A 16,457-nucleotide genomic window follows, 5' to 3' on the forward strand; every position below is an offset into this window, starting at 1 on the left:
CACTTACTGAAATTTCACTTAGTCTTCTCCCATTCATAGCACTCTCTTGTGCATCATTGCAACAAGTAATTTTATTCAAGAAAAGAAGTTTCTTTCAAAAAGAAAAGTGAAAAAAACGTTCGGTCTCTATCCATACAATTCCTTCCGTTCTCCCCCAATGTCTCCTTTACTGATTCTGATACTAGTGGTAATGTGGCTCTCTTCTGCTTCTCTGACTGTTAAGGAAGAGGATGTTGGACGACTGCAGAAACAAGTCTCTAAACAAGGCAGACTGATGATTTAATCAATGGCTCTGCATCAGGAAAGGACGGTTGACTTTTGAGATAAACAACATACTCTACTTCTCCATTGGCACCAACTCAACGTCTTCCCTAGTTTCCCTCTCCACGCTTGTAATAGCATCATGTCTTTTAAAAATTATTTTAATGTTTTTAACTTCAAAAATACAGTTACGCAAGGAATCTCTGAAGGTGCTGTTCTGCCCCATGCCTTCTGGTCACCCTGGAAATGCATACATTGACTCGATCCATATTTACATGTTTGTCTGAAGAAACAGCCCTAAATTATTCTAAACAGGTCCACTGGTGATGGTAGAAACAGACAGCTAATCAATAACACCAACAAAATGATAATAATGAGCAGCCTCTGAACTGCCACCTCAAGCAGGATGTCATTGCTCCGAATGACCTCTAAACTGGAAGAGACTGAAAGAAAGGAACAGCGATTAGGGATTAGATAAGAAGGATGAACAGAGCATGCATGATAAAAGGTTAAAGTAGTATGTATGGCTGGTAGACTGTTATATATAAGGGACGGAGAATGAGTGCCCTTCAAGATCAGAGCTGAGAAGTTACATTTGAGATCATTGAATGCAGAGTTTGAAATACTGTACTTTTTTTTTGGAATACAGTGGTGCCTCGCTAGACGATGATAATCCGTTCCACTGAAATCGCTGTTTAGCAAAATCATTGTCTAGCGAAAAGCATTTCCCCATTGGAATGCATTGAAACCTGTTTAATGAGTTCCAATGGGGAAGACTCGTCGCTGTCTAGTGAAGATCGGCCATAGGAAAACCGCTTTGCGAACCACCGATCAGCTGTTTAAATAGCTGTCTTGCGAAGCTTAGGTCCCGAAAGCACCCGTTTTGCGAGCACGGAGGGAACTGTCAAAATCGTTGTCTAGCGAAAATCAGTTTGCGAAGCAGGGACCAAACATTGTCCAGCAAAATTCCCCCCTAGGAATCACTGTTTTGCGAATCACTATAGCGATCACAAAAAGTCAATAGCGAAAAAACTGTCATGCGGGGTAACTGTCTAGCGAGGCACCACTGTACAGCTTCCATAATGGCCAAGACAGAATGGCCACCGGCTGACTGAACATTAGAAATAAGAGATGAGCATTGGTCGTGCATTCTGGGGGATTTGGGAAAGTTGTAGTCCCAAAAGTAATTTTTCTAAGTCTGTAAATATAATGACATGCCGAAACGTTCATAAATGAGAAGTGACCGAGGGATGTCTTAGGTCTCTTTCTTTACATCTCTGTTTCCTAGGCACGGATGACTTCAGTTGGGCTGATCTACTTCCTAAAAGTAACTCTCCCAGCGTTGGTCCGGATGTTGTGGGACTACAGCGTCACACCACCTTGGCTTCCCACTACTGTGGAGGGACAGATCCAAAAGTGCAGACCTGTGTCTGTGTTTAAACCGCCTTGACCTCTGAAACAGAAATGCACATATGCATTTCTGGGGGCAAGGCCCATGGCAAAAAGGAGATCAGGCCAAGTGTTTGCTCTGAAGGATGACTGCTCCAAAGTGCATATGCATTCAAGAAACACAAAATAGGCCAGTTCACTTCAAAATGCGCGGAGAACAATATTCTCCAGCCTCTGTAGGTCTTAGGCAAGTCCTAATTTCTCTGGAACTCATACTCTTTGACCTACCATATTTTTCCATGTATAAGACTATACTTTTGTCTAAAATCTTTAGACTAAAAATTGGGGGTCGTCTTATACACGGAAGTAAGCTGAGGAGAGAACAAAAACAAGTGGAGGGGGAAGCAGGGATCAAAGCGATCCTGCAGCGCTTTGATCCCTTTCCCCCTACACTTGCTAAGCTCCACTTAGATTTCTTAATTTTGGATTAGAAAAGTGGGGGGTCTTATACATGGAAAAACGTGGTATTTTTTGTAAGACCTGTGGGAATCCAAGCTTTCCTTGAGCTGTGAGTGTTGACAGTGCTAGAACGAAAACGGTGTAAAGACCAACACACCATTATTGGTCTTGTTTGACTCCTTTGCTTCCCAAGACATTTCCTAGTCCTATGGTCATTTCCCTCCCTCTCTAATTTGTATCCCATTGATAGTGGTAACATTAACAGAAGGCACTAATCCCATTCAAAGCAAAGCACTTAAAAACCAACTTCGCAAAGTGGTTTTCCTATGGCCAATCTTCGCTAGACAACGATGATTCTTCCCCATTGGAATGCATTAAACAGGTTTCAATGCATTCCAATGGGGAAATGCTTTTCGCTAGACAATGATTTAGCTAAATAGCCATTTCAGTGGAATGGATTATCATCGTCTGGTGAGGCACCACTGTAAGAGTAACTGCACGGGCATACTGTATACAGCCCAGTGACTTCATCTAAAGATCCTCCTCAGTGTCTCCATGGTTGATGTGTGCAAGAGAGGTCTTGGACTTCAGGAAGGGGGGGGGAGTAGTCAATCCCTTCCTTTGGTACCAAATCAGTGTCCTCTTTACAAGCTATTGATTTTTTTTTTACCTTTATCTGGTTTTAAATGTGCCAGATCTTTTTGTACTGCATAATGTTAAACTCCACTGATGCTACATTTAACAGAAGGAATCCATGGGGGATGCTGCTCCACCCCACGAGCACACTTGGGCTCTTGGTTCTGCCCTGAAAAGGTACAAATACCACTTATTTAGGTAATGGTATTCTGCTGAATATGGTGCACAGCTGTACATCTCTCCTGTCTTTCTTGGGATGGGATCTTCTCCATAGAAGACTAAAAATAAATTAAAATTTTAGAGATGAATGCAGCCCCATAACAGCATGCAGTTCAATTTTTCTACAGTTAAAGTAAGCAAGTAAGTCCTTCCTTCCTTCCTTCCTTCCTTCCTTCCTTCCTTCCTTCCTTCCTTCCTTCCTTCCTTCCTTCCTTCCTTCCTTCCTTCCTTCCTTCCTTCCTTCCTTCCTTCCTTCCTTCCTTCCTTCCTTCCTTCCTTCCTTCCTTCCTTCCTTCCTTCCTTCCTTCCTTTTTGCCTCTCTCGCTCTCTCCTGAAACAGCAAATCTGGTTACGTTAGTCGTACGTCTGCACACAATTATAGACAAGAACATTCTGTCATCCCAGGATACTTCTGCTGCTGAGAGCACTCCATCTCAGGAGTCTTAGGAATATAATTTTTGCAAAATACGCACAAACTGAAATGCTAGCACAAGGGATTCAAAGAGAGATCCAAGATAATTCTGCAGTCAACGCCCCAGCTCCACTAATACGCTCTAGGTGATACAGGAACCAGAAAGAAATGATGGCTCTTCACTTTGTTAAAAGAACGGAGACAACTGAAAATAAAATAAAAGGGCAGTAGTGACATGGAGAATCCATTGTGTTTTTCCCTAGAGGGAATACCGGAATATATCAGCAGCGAAATGGAAGAGGCTGCAAAGTAAGGGAGAAAGGACAATGGTTTATGATGAGTCTGTAGGGTGATGAAGCAGCAGCAGGGAAGAGAATGGGGACGTAGGCCAAAGTGAAGAAAAATGAACTGAAAGATAGGTCCTGAGTGATTGTGTGCTAATAGCCTGCAGCTTTTTCCTAGCCCAGTTGATGGTAGATGATCGGCTATTGTGAAGTGTACTGGGCCCTTAATACAAGTGCAGAGCACATCCATGGGGTGGCATGTCCTTAATGCTAAAACAGCCGCTAGCATCGTAAAAGCCCTGCTAGAAGACACCAAGGTCTATCTTGTTTAGAGCACACTGGTTCCATGGTGGCTGCTGGCCTTATTTGTTCACTCACTCATTCATTGATTCACTCATTCATATTTGTTCATTCATTCATTTGTTTCCCTTTTAAGTCACCCACTAACCAGAGTATTCCACACAATATGGAGGCGGTTAAAAATATAAAGCACCGCCGTGGTGCAATAAAACAATGACTAAAAGTCAGCAGAGTATAAAGCGAAAATAAAACAAGGCAGTGGCTCAATGTTCAAAGCCAAATTCAAACCATATACTTTCAGGAAGCTTATGATCAAGACATGATGGCAATGATTAATAGTCACACCATCCACCCAGCCCCTGAAACCACCACAGAGACCTAGAGGCTCTGTTTAGCTTTCATACTAGGACTGCTGACTGATCTTTCCACCTTAAATACCGTATTTTTCGCACCATAAGACGCACTTTTTTCCCACAAAACAGGGGGGTGGAAAGTCTGTGCATTTTATGGAACGAAGAAAAGAGATTATATTTTCCTGTTTTCTTCTCCTAAAAAATTGGTGCGTCTTATGGAAAGGTGCGTCTTATGGAGTGAAAAATACGGTATATCTAATCCCTTTACCCTGCACGAATCTCTTGCTCCCCACTTTTGTCCTTGGAACAACTTGGAAGGTCAGTCAGATGAAGAGACAATAGCTGGCCCAAGGTTTTCCTTTACTAAGTTGCATTGCTCAACAGATGTTCAGAATCTGGATCTGTGGAGTCCTTGACTAGCACTAGAACCACTGTACCACACTGTCTCATAAGGAGATATGATCACAACACAGAATCATAGGATAACTGGGTTGGAAGGAGCCTATAAGACGATCGGGTCAATCCCCTGCTCAGTGCAGGAATATATTGGAATGAATGCCTAGAGTTAATTATGGACACTGTGAATGTTCCTCTACATCCTTTTTTAAGAATTCAACTACTGTGCTTTTGTGTGAGTGTATTTACACATCCAGTTTTAGTTTCCAGGCACATCCACAGAATAGTAGTGGATTCAATGGTCATTCTGGGCTTAGGGCATGACATACTTAATCTACAGTGGTGCCTCGCTTGACGATGTTAATTCGTTCCCGTGAAATCGCTGTAGAGCGAAAACATCGTCAAATGAAATAAAAACAACCCATTAAAATGCATTAAAACCCGGTTAATGTGTTCCAATGGGCTGAATACCTGCTTGTCCAGTGACAATCCTCCATATGGCGGCCATTTTCGGTGCCTGTATAGCGAGGAATCCATCCTAGAAAACAGTGGGGGGCCATTTTGAAAGCCGGCAGCCATTTTGAAACCCGATGACCAGCTGTTTGCTGATCGTCATAAAGCGAAAAATTGGTTCCTGAAACAGGGAACCGATCAATGTGAAGCGAAATTCCCCCATTTAAACCATCATTTTGCAATTGTAATGCAGATTCGTTGTAGAGCGGGGTAATCGTCCAGCGGGGCATGACTGTACTGCCTGCCATCCTACGAGAGGAAGCTTTGCACTTGGGAGACCAACCAACCACCAGCCCACAGGCCTCGAAAATAATTTATGGACATGGGCTCGGGTTTTTCCAGGAACAGTGGTGAGAGAGCAGTTTCTTTGGCCATAAATATTGCTGCTGATTTCTAGGCCTTTGACAACATGTTTCACTCACGGACTTCAGACTTCTCCCAAGGAAATTCGCAGGTAGCACAAACAGACCGCAACAATTTATCTCACACTGACGCGCAGCCTTGCTCCCTTGTGAACTAACAGAGGGTGGAAACGTGGAGGAGACATTTAGCAAGACATTGGCCATAACAGGAAAGAGAGGAGAAGGAAGAGGACGAGACTAGGGGGAAAGGGAAGTGGAAGAATGAGAAGAGCCTCTAATTAAGACTGGGAAAGAGAAGCCTTTTTTTTCCCAGTCCAGGACTGACTTCCTCCTGGGATACATCTCAGGCTAGAGCTCAAAGTAAGCACGACTACATTCTCTCCCTTTCTGAGATTCCGCTTCTCTCCAGAAGAAGGTCCAGATGTTGCAGAGATAGTGGATCTGCTCCAGTTTACAGAAGCCATTCCTATAAATGGATCACAGGGCCAGGATTTCTGGACTTCTTGGGCTATAAATTCCTGCTTTCCCCATTCTGGGATTTCTACTTGACTTGTACAAACTTGACAGACAACTAAATGTCCATTCACCTGGCAGAAAAGGCCTCAACTGGAAGGCTTTGACACTTAAGCTAGGCCCTAGCTCCACCCGAGCTTCCTGTTCCTGCCCTGGTGCTAGTGGGGGCTTCCTTTTTGAACAGGAAACTAGGCCTAGCTAAGTTTCAGAGCCTTCCGGTTTAAGGCTTTTCTACCAGGCGAGCCACATTTCGCTGTCTGTAAAATGTGTGTTATGTCAGGTGGAACTCTCAGACTAGGGAATTATGGGATTCGTCCTCCAATTTAAATAAATAAATCCCATTCCTACTGGGTAGATCCTATTAACATTCAGATTCACTGCCCCCATGAAATTGTAGTTACTGGTCTCCACTGAGAAAAGGAGACACACCCACCCACAAGTTTCTACTCCTTCCTCTCCATTCTTGCCTTTTCTTTCTATTTCTAACAGCCTTCTCCCCTCTCCCTCCTTCCCTCCTTTTCTCTCTTTGTTTGACACACCTCTCTCTCTCTCTCTCTCTCTCTCTCTCTCTCTCTCTCTCTCTCTCTCTCTCTCATCCCACCTGCCAAGTTTCCAGGGGAAGGGCAGATTGCTTTTGCCAGAGGCCTGAACGGATTATTTCCAGAGGGCTTTGGAAATTAGGCCAAGGGACCTGTGTAGGCCTGGGGTCACAGGTTGCTCATCTCCAGATTAATGTCACCAGAGATAATCTCCTTAAACGTTCATTAGTCATCCTGGAACTTGGCCAGGCCTTTGCCTTCCACAAAGAAACCCAAGGAGCAGTCCGATGGATCCACGGTGCCTCCAAGTGCCAACCACAAGTTCTCCCAGAAGTTCTCTGGAATTAAGACATCACTGGTGACTGTTGTGAAGGTCAAGCAGGACAAGCGTCTTCACACTTCCCTGTAGTTCCTAGACAGTGATCCCGATTCCCTACAAAGTAGCACAGAAAACACACAGGACCCCTGATCCTTCTTTCCAGAGAGAGGGGCTCAGCTAGCTCCCTTGCTCCAAGAGAGGGCAAGGTTTTAGATGTTTGCTACAGAAAACAGGGAGGTTTGTAGAAGGGCCAACGAACTGCATGGCCACGGTTATGACCCCATCTTCTTGCTCAGGAAAAGCAAGTACAGTGGTGCCTCACAAGACAAAAAAAACTTGCAAGACAAATAGTTTTGGTGATGGGGTTGATGACTCGCAAGATGAATGTTCCTATGGCCATGCTTAGCAAGACGAATATTTTCCGTTTTTTGTTCCTGCCTCATGTTTGCTGATTTTTAAATGTTTTTCTATGATGTTTAAAAAGTTTAAAGTTTTTTGATTGAAATCTTTAAAATCATCTGCACGATATGTATGGCTTTAAAGAGCACTTAATAAACCCTTTGTAAACCAAATTTGACTTTGTTCTGACTTTTTTTTTGCCCATAGGAATGTATTAATTAGATTTCAATGCATTCCTATGGGAAAACGCGTTTCGCAAGACAAATTTTTCGCAAGACGACTTTAACCGGAGAACGAATTAAATTCATCTTGCGAGGCACCACTGTACTAGAAGCAAGGGCCACATGGGTGAGAAGGGCAGCAGTTGAGATCATGATCCCACTTCCCTACCTTCCTTCCTTCCTAGACATTGTTATCTTCTCCTTCCACTGACTTTTCAAAAGTCATCTTAAATATCACTCATAACAAAGGCCTCTGTTTCTAATCCACATCCATATATCAGCTGATCAAATGGTGCACAAAATCCCAGCGGACAAGTGAGACATTTCACTCACAGACTGGTCATCGTGGGTGCCATTATCTTTGCTCTTGTGGATTTTCAATTCATTCGGTCTATCAGGGGCAAAGTTTGTTGAATGCAATGAATCACCCTGATATAATAACAACCTTTCCAGTCTCTGATATACAGCCTAGAGAGGCTAATCAGATGCTAGAACAAAGGAAAGCTGTGATAGACACACCTCCCCACTCTTTAAACGGAAAAGCCCACTGGACTCCTTCTTAGTCACCTCTTTAAAAAGCTAAATTCTGATAGCAGTTTTACCATTTATGGTTTTTGTTTGAGTAACAAAATGTTATCTAAAAGGAACAGCACTTTGCGTTGCTGATGCTTCAGCCTACAGAACACAATTGCCCTTTCGTTCCTAACCTTTCCTGAATTTTGCAGACTCGTTCCCTGCCCAACTAATATATCGAAATGTCTAACATGACCTGTGTATTCTAGGTTATGGTATACATTTGGTAGTATGCTTATATACATATAAAATCCACTTTCAACTAAAATGCACACAGACGTGTTTATTTTGGACGGAAAAGATAAGAATGCACCTTTTTTGTGCTTTAAAAAAAATTAAGGAAAAAAGGTTGATACAGTAGCCTTGTGAATAGCATGGGATTTTGGGAGGTAGCCTGATCTGCCCACCTTTACTCCAACAGGATATCATTTGATGGAATCAATGTAAGAACATATTTTTACTTTTAAATATTTGTTAAATGTCAGAAGGATAGATCGTTTCAAAGTTGCTTGTAGCTGCATGTTTTCCACATTCCAAATAAATTCTCTATGAGTTATAGAGCGCAGCAGCTATAGCTCAGCAGCAGAACATGCATACAGTGGGGTCTTGACTTGAGAACTTAATCCGTATTGGAAGGTGGTTCTCAAGTCAAAAAGTCTGTAAGTCAAGTCTCCATTGACCTACAGTGCATTGAAAACCGATTAATCCCATAACAGGCCGTTTTTGTTCCTTTTTGGTTTTTTCTGGTCTGTAAGTCAAATCTCAGTCTGCAAGTCAAACCTAAATTTTGCGGCCAGAGAAGTCTGTAACTCAAAAAGTCTGTAAGTCAAGCTGTCTGTAAGTCAAGGGTCGACTGTATTTCATTTTTTTTTACAGATGTAAAAAATTCCAGGATCAGGGAAGCAGATCTGAACATCTAGACATCTTCTTCTTTTTGGTACTCAAAAGTACAAGGATGGAGAATGAATGACGTAGCCAAGAGAAACATACAGAAGGGCTGAGGGCCTGTCCACACTGTGAAATTTGGTGTGATGTAACTGGTGCTTAAAAGGTCCTTCCTTATGCAATCTATATTAACTCAGGTACTCATCCGCAAAGGCAGAACAAAGAGCGATTTTGCACCTCAATGAAGAATCTCCAAAAGATTGCATGCCCTAGCCCTGTGCCAGAAAGATACCAGCCAGCTCTTAGAGGGGAAGGATGGATTCTTTTAAGTAGAAACACAAATGGATGAGGTCTTTCTGTCCCATGCCAAACAGTGCTATTAAGGAACCACATATCGTAACTATATGACAGTGTGGACAGGGTCTGATACAACCTAAAAAAAGGACAGGTGAGACAATCTCAAAGGCTATGGCTCATGAATTCAGCCACCCAGGGCGCAAACAACACCCTGCAAAACTGGGTTCAGTTCTACAGCAAGACCAGAAGCTGTGCATCTTCCATTCTAACTCTGTAGACAATCACTAACAGTACTAACCAATAGTTCTCTCCTGTCAAAGAGAGCCCCGCCTCTCTGCTCAGTGTTTTTTTCCACCTATCCTTCGTCTTTTGGAAGCAGTGAGTCTGTTGTTGAAGGCAATCGTGTTTATCAGCTCCCTGATAGCTGCTCAATTGTAAGCAACGAAACCTTTTATTCTTTCCCCTACGAATGTCTCGGAGTGAGTTATTGAGATTGTAAGTGCAAGTTGATAAGAAAAGGGGTTGGGCAAAACTGAAGAAATTGAAGCAATTTTCCTCTGTGAATCCCTGCACTTATGCTAGAGGAGTTTAACCAGAAATTCAAAACTCAGTAACAGACATCACTTCAAAATTGATAGAACGGCTCTCAGTTATTTGAATTGACAAATAAGGTATGTGTCAGGGGTGAACATAAATAGCTATTTTTCAAAGCCCATATCCTGGTGGGGAAGGGGGAGTGTCAATTACTGGAGCCTTCGCTGTTGCTGTCTAGTCGTCAAGCAGTGAGTGAAGAAAGAAATAGATTGGCTTCTAGATGACTTCTCATCTAGAAGAGATCTCATCTCCCTCTTCCTCCCTCCCTCTTTCTAATGGGGGGGTGTTACTGAATCCGGAGCTTGGAAACATTGCTCGTTTGGACTTCAATTCCCAGGATTCCTCTATTGGTATTAATCCCCCAAAAATGTCAAGCTCTTCCTAGAGCATGAAACTAGAGAACATGTCATGGGGAGACAAAGGTGGGCCCATGGGCAGGGGTGGCGCATGCCCAATGCAGCCTGCCTACTGTTGATTTTGATGTTTATGTTAAACGTTTATGCTATACTTTCTTTTAGCAATGTCTTAAGGGTGGTTTCTCAAAACATTAACAGCCACAATTAAAGCAACAAGAAACAATGGCATTCAGAGCATTATCGCTGTTTCTCATGTACGGGCCTTGAAGATGACGAGAGTCACAGTAAGAAAGATGCATGCCAGATACTGGGACAATCACACATTGAATGATACTGTTAAAAAAAAAATCTATGGCCCAACCACCCTGTCATACAGCAAGCAAGCAAAAATCCCACTTTCCAACACATACCAGTGTGTGTTAGGTGTATATACAAAATATCACCAAGCTGACAAAGCCGTTGCATACTTGCAATCATTATAATGCTTTTAAGCTCAGTTGTTAAGGTAAGGTGTCCAGGTAAGCCATGCCCTATAATAGGGTCCTGTAAAGGGAAATGCAACCCTACAGTGATATGGACAAGCCTGACTTCAGCAGAGAAATATATGCACCCTTCCGAGGCAGCCAAACTCAGGATGCAGTGCAACTGCGAATCAAATTCACATCCATGGAACATTTATACAACCAGAAAGTTAAGCCGCCTGTCATCCACTGTATGGACTAGAGAAATGCCCACACACAACTGGGACCTAAAAGGATTTAAGACAAGGTCAAAACCCAAAAGAATGATAGAGGAATGGAGCAAGGCATTCAAACTCTTCATTGGATAAGATGGTTTAGGATCTTTTACCCAATGAAGCTTCCTGGAGATCATGGAAGCTTGCACCTCCTTTGATGTCTTTCTGGTGCGCCTGATAAAAATATGACCACAATATAGTTTTGGGGAATTTAGACACAATTTTGTTTGGGTCATATAATAAAGAACTAGTGATGTGCCCCATTCCTTCTGCAAATTCTTTCCCTTTCTCTCCCTGAATCCAGTTTAGACTCAAACAACCAGGATCCTTTCCCACTTCTGCAGAGCGCAACAATCCGACTTGCAGAGCCCCCCCCCCCCGATGCCCTCTCTGCAGCATCAGCAGGAATCGTTGAAAGCAACTGTGCAGTCTAACAGAACCACACTGGACTCCTCCTGACCCAATCTCTGCCACCGACAAAGGTCTCCACAGGATGAGCGGCACCAGCAAGCAGTAAACCAGCCAATCCATTGAGAGGCTTAGCTTGAGCAGATCGTCACCGGTTTTCTCTCCGATCCCCTTCTCTTCCTGGCACCCTCCACAACCTCCCACCTAGATCATGGCAAGCCACACTTACGTCACGGAGTTCCTTGGCCACTTCCTTGAGTTCCTGCAGGATACCCTCCAGCTGCCCGATCACCATCTTCATGCGCCCCCGGATGCGTTCCCTCTCACTGGTGTGGCTGCCGTCGGTCGCGTGGTCAGTGGGCTGCCTATCCTGCAAGCCCCGGGAGTTCATCCTTCACAGGGTGCCAGGGCGCTGGGGCAGAGTGGCGCTGCGCATTCTGCTTTTGCCCAGCCAGACTATGCCTCCACGGAACCCCTCTCGGCTGGGGAGATCTCCACATCTTAACGCTCCCCAACCCTGCCCCAGAAACTCCCGACCTCACGCTTCCTTCCAGCCAGCCCCGGATCTCCCCCACCCTAGCTCAGTGGGGGCCACAAAGCCGCCACGGCCACGGGGAGGGAATCGTGGGAAGAATCAATCCAACACACCCCATGTGTTCCAGTTGGAGAGCAAAGCCTCAAGGGTGGGCCAAGCTGGAAGAAAAATTGGTCAAGAGAAATGACCGGGAATGGCCAACCCAAAGGGTTAAGGCTTGCTTTTCATGCTTCACTCTGCCAACTCTTGAAATGCCAGGCTCGTGATAAAATGCAGAAAGAAGCTGCGCCGGTCTATGCCATGTTGGCTGTCTCAGCAAAAAGGGCATCCCCACAGTTAGTTTGTCCACTGTCCTTTCCAAGGATTGCCCGGAGAGATCCTGAAGGCAGCAATGTTGGCTTCTCTTCTCTCTCAGGGTCTTCTCCCCACGTCTTCCTCTGCAGACCCCATAGAATGGGTCAACTTTGGTGTTCCTGCAATCTCCATTCTCTTGGCGATCTCGGAGGGTGGATCAGGAGAGACTCCCAGCCGGACCAAGATTTCTTTGTGGGGATCTCAGGAAGCGCCTTTAAAAAAAGACCAACTTGATTTTCAGCATTAAAAAAAAAAGGCGGGCATCCACAAGATGCTGGAAGCACAGAGGATTTGACACCACTTCCTGCAGATGAGGAGAGAAGAGAGAATGAGAGAAGAAGGAAAGGGGGGGGAAGAGTCAAATCACACAAAGGGGTGTCTCTTGGGAGAATGCCACTGATCGTTCAAATTACTAAATCTGACCACGGTACAGATATTCCCGGGGGTAATTTCCAGTGGAGTCTCCCCATTGGCAAAGGTCCTGCTCAGATCAGGACATGCCTGCCCTCTTGGGAAAACAGATCTAGGCTGTGGGATTAACGCCCGTCTTGACCCACAAACTCCTTCACCTTCCCAGTGGGGCTAACTTCCTCATGAGGGTTGATATATTTGGGTGAGGATCACGTCGGATTGTTAAACATCGAGACCTATTCCTTTCTCTCTCTCTCTCTCTCACACACACACACACACACACACAGACACACACCACACCACAACGCAGAACTGAATCCGCTTACTTGATCTGTTGACTTTTGCATGCCACCAAAGCTAAACTTTAGTACCATTGGCCCCCAACCCCCAGTCGGGCCCATAAATAGGAGAGGCTGCATATGGACTTGGCCGTTTTAAGAAAACCCTCTTGAAAGGGACAAAAGCACTTCCATTTTAAAATCCCCCTACGATGATTTTAAGAGCCAACTTACTCCCAAAGCAGCTGCTCCGGAACCATGTAGGGTTGTTTTCGATCTGACTAGATTTCCCGTTCTGCTTTCTCCGGGTAGCCTCCCTGGGTGTTAGGAGCAGATCCTTCAGTCCTATTTCCTTTCTCTAAGGCTGGGGTGAATCTGGACATTGGTAGTTAGTCATCCGGTACATCCAAGAAAACAAAACATATATATATAAATAAATACCTCAAAGATGTGGAGTGGAAGCCAGGGGATGGATGATAATGCTCCTGTCCCTCAGCTCAACCGTTGGATCACATGGAGATGCATCGTGATGATAGCCCTTCTGGTTTCTTTTGAGTAGGGAGGAGAGAAGTGAGGAAAAACAGTGTGCGGGGGGAAACTGGGCTCATGAAGAGAGACAGCAGAGAGGCCACCCCACCACACACCGACACACACACACACCTTCCCCGCAACCAGCTCGCCAAGCAGCTGGGGGAAGATTAATCAATTCAGTTCAGAAGCTCCAGTTTCGCAGCATCTCCATCTGCATCGCAGAAGGGTGCACCCCCATCGGCGCAGGGGTCCCCCCTGGTCTCCAGTCCACAGGTGACATAGCCCCAGCCCAAGAAGAGGTCTTTGGGAAGAGGGAGGAGGAGGAGAAGACGACCCAGAAGAGGGGGTTGCCAAAGGAAGTCAGCATCCTTCCTCCCACCTCATCTCCAGCTTCTTTTCTCCAGAAGCCCCCCTGCCTGGAGCGGTTCGGCTGGGCAGCGCAGCGTCGGAGGAGGAGGAGAAGGAGGCACCATCAAGGTCTTGCGTTGCGCTCCTGGAGGCGACTGCTGGACCCATAAAGAGGTGCCTTGAGATGCGGGCTCCCTCACATCCTGGCCCGGGCAGCCAAGCTGGGAAGACGGAGGAGGCTCAGGCCAAGCAAGGAAGGAGGAGAAGAAGAGCGAGAGGGAAAGAGAAGCAATGGAAGAGTGTCATCATCTTGGCTGTCCACGTTTGAGGTTCTTCAGCATCGGCTGGACCACCAGCAGCAGCAGCTTAGCGCGCAGTTCCTGATGCCTGATGCTTCGTCGGGAGGGAAAGCCATCAAGCCAAAGGGAGAGATGCCGATGGCTCCTTTTTATTTCTCTCTCACAAGTCTGAGCTCACTCGGGCCGGCTGTCCAGCCGGGGTGCGGATGGATGATGTGTGCAAGTGTGTGTGTGTGTGGATGCGTGCGCGCTGCAGCTGCCGGAGACATCTCCTCTCCTGCTCGCGAGCGGCGGGGAACTGCACTTCTTTCTTTCCCCCCCCCCCCGCGTCCCTCCCCATCCCCACCAACATCCTCCTCCTCTTCCAGGCTGCCAGCTTGAAGGCTATTGCTCAGCTTAAGGATGCTGGGCTGGTGCTGTGTCAGAAAAACGAGGCGTGGCCTCCTCTGAGCAGGAGGATTTAAAGAGCCAGAAACTCTGGCCTCCGGGGCCGGCTGCTGTAAGCGGAGAAGTTTTGTTTTTGCCGGGGCTGTTTTTTTTTAAAAAAATCATGATCGGAAAACAAAAGAAAACCCCTATCTGGGCCATTTACATTTAAGTGAGCAACTGATAACTTTTTTTTTAAAAAAAGATCCTGTGCGTAAAATGCCCCTGTAGGACCACTGAAGTGATTTGAAATCCACAATCAGATTAGAATTCTCTAGATCATCTTGGAAAAGTTTCTTTTTTTCAGGAATAGCAATCCTGAGACGGTGTGACAAAGAAGGCAGGTTTTCCCCCAAAAGGGGCATTTTTCTGAAGGCCATTCTCAACTAATCGCCCTCTGTCAGCACTTTAAGAGCAGAGGCAGAAGTGGGTAGAGGAGAATCCAGGGGCATCTTGGAGTGCGTTTCTGCATCTTCTGATTTATTTTGAAATACAGCTTTGTTGTTGTTGTTGTTGTTGTTGTTGTTGTTGTTGTTACATCCTGTCCACTTGCTCCCGACTTAGGGCGACCTTATGAATGAGCTCTCTCCAAGATGTCCTGTCTTCAGTGGCCCTCCTCAACTCTTGTAGACTCAACCTTGTGGTTTCCTTCAGGGAGTCAGTCCGCCTTGCGTTTGGTCTTCCTCTTTTCCTGCTGCCTTCCACCTTTCTCAGCATTTTTGCCTCCAGAGATCGTTCAGGCTTGATTTGATCTAGGACCCACTTGTTCATCTTTCTGGCAGATCAAGGTCTCCGCAAAGCCCTTCTCTAGCAGCACATTTCAAACAAATCTTTTTTTTTTTTTGGTCCTGTCAGTTTTCTTTACTGTCCAGTTTTCATACCCATACATGGTGACTGGAAATACAACGGTGTGGATGATCTTGATCTTGAGCTCAAGGGAAACATCCTTACACATTGCATCCTATTTTTCGTTGTGCAATGACGATGATGATAATTGCAGAGCAGAGAGTAGAAACATGCATGAAAATTCATGCATCTATTTGTGGCTTGGGCACGTCGTGAGAATGGCTGATGGTCGGATTCCAAAAGATCTCCTGTATGGAGAATTAGTGCAGGGAAGCCGCCCCCGAGGGAGACCACAGCTGCGTTACAAGGACATCTGCAAGCGGGATCTGAAGGCCTTAGGAATGGACCTCAACAGATGGGAAACCTTGACATCTGAGAGTTCAGGCTGGAGGCAGGCGGTGCATCATGGCCTCTCCCAATTTGAAGAGACCTTTGTACAGCAGACCGAGGCAAAGAGGCAGTCCCGAAACAAGCAAACCAGGGAGCTGGACAGGGGACAGATTGGATTTGTCTCCAGTGTGGAAGGGATTGTCACTCTCGAATTGGCCTTCTCAGCCACACAAGACACTGTTCCAAGACCTCCATACAGAGCATGATACCATAGTCTCTCGAGACTGAAGGATGCCTACATTTGTGCACATTTCTCTTCATGCATTTTTGTGATGACCTCAGAGCCCAACACAGACACATAGGCTGTAGGTGGGGCTGATCAGAGCTCAGAAAAGTTACCTTCTCCAGCTACAGCTCTCAGATCCTCTAGTTCAGTGGTCCCCAACCTTGGGCCTCCAGATGTTCTTGGACTACAACTCCCAGAAGCCTTCACCACCACCTCTGCTGGCCAGGATTTCTGGGAGTTGAAGTCCAAAATCATCTGGAGGCCCAAGGTTGGGGACCATCGCTCTAGTTAACATCACTATATTCTCTATAAGTGCCAGCATGATCTGTGTTCATAATCAATGCATCCAGCCAAGGATACAGTCTTGTGACATCCATGCTGCGTGTGCT

General features: G+C 45.5%; 1 protein-coding gene across 2 annotated transcripts in view; it reads right to left on the bottom strand.

The window, feature by feature from the left end:
- Positions 1-14,830, bottom strand: part of INSYN1 (inhibitory synaptic factor 1) — a 98,713-nt gene extending 83,883 nt beyond the window's left edge. Inside the window, exons 1-2 of one of the 2 annotated variants that reach the window (XM_020803677.3) lie at positions 13,444-14,830; positions 11,654-12,617 (exon numbers count right to left, since the gene is read on the bottom strand). In XM_020803677.3, coding sequence (XP_020659336.3) covers positions 11,654-11,815 — 162 coding nt within the window. In that variant the 5' untranslated portion in view covers positions 11,816-12,617; positions 13,444-14,830. Of the gene's footprint in view, positions 1-11,653; positions 12,618-13,236 lie in introns of both variants that reach the window. The other variant, XM_020803679.3, reaches the window with a different exon arrangement.
- Between the last annotated feature and the right edge of the window lie 1,627 nt (positions 14,831-16,457).

Source organism: Pogona vitticeps, chromosome 12, assembly GCF_051106095.1.
Source record: "Pogona vitticeps strain Pit_001003342236 chromosome 12, PviZW2.1, whole genome shotgun sequence".
Classification (NCBI taxonomy): domain Eukaryota; kingdom Metazoa; phylum Chordata; class Lepidosauria; order Squamata; family Agamidae; genus Pogona; species Pogona vitticeps.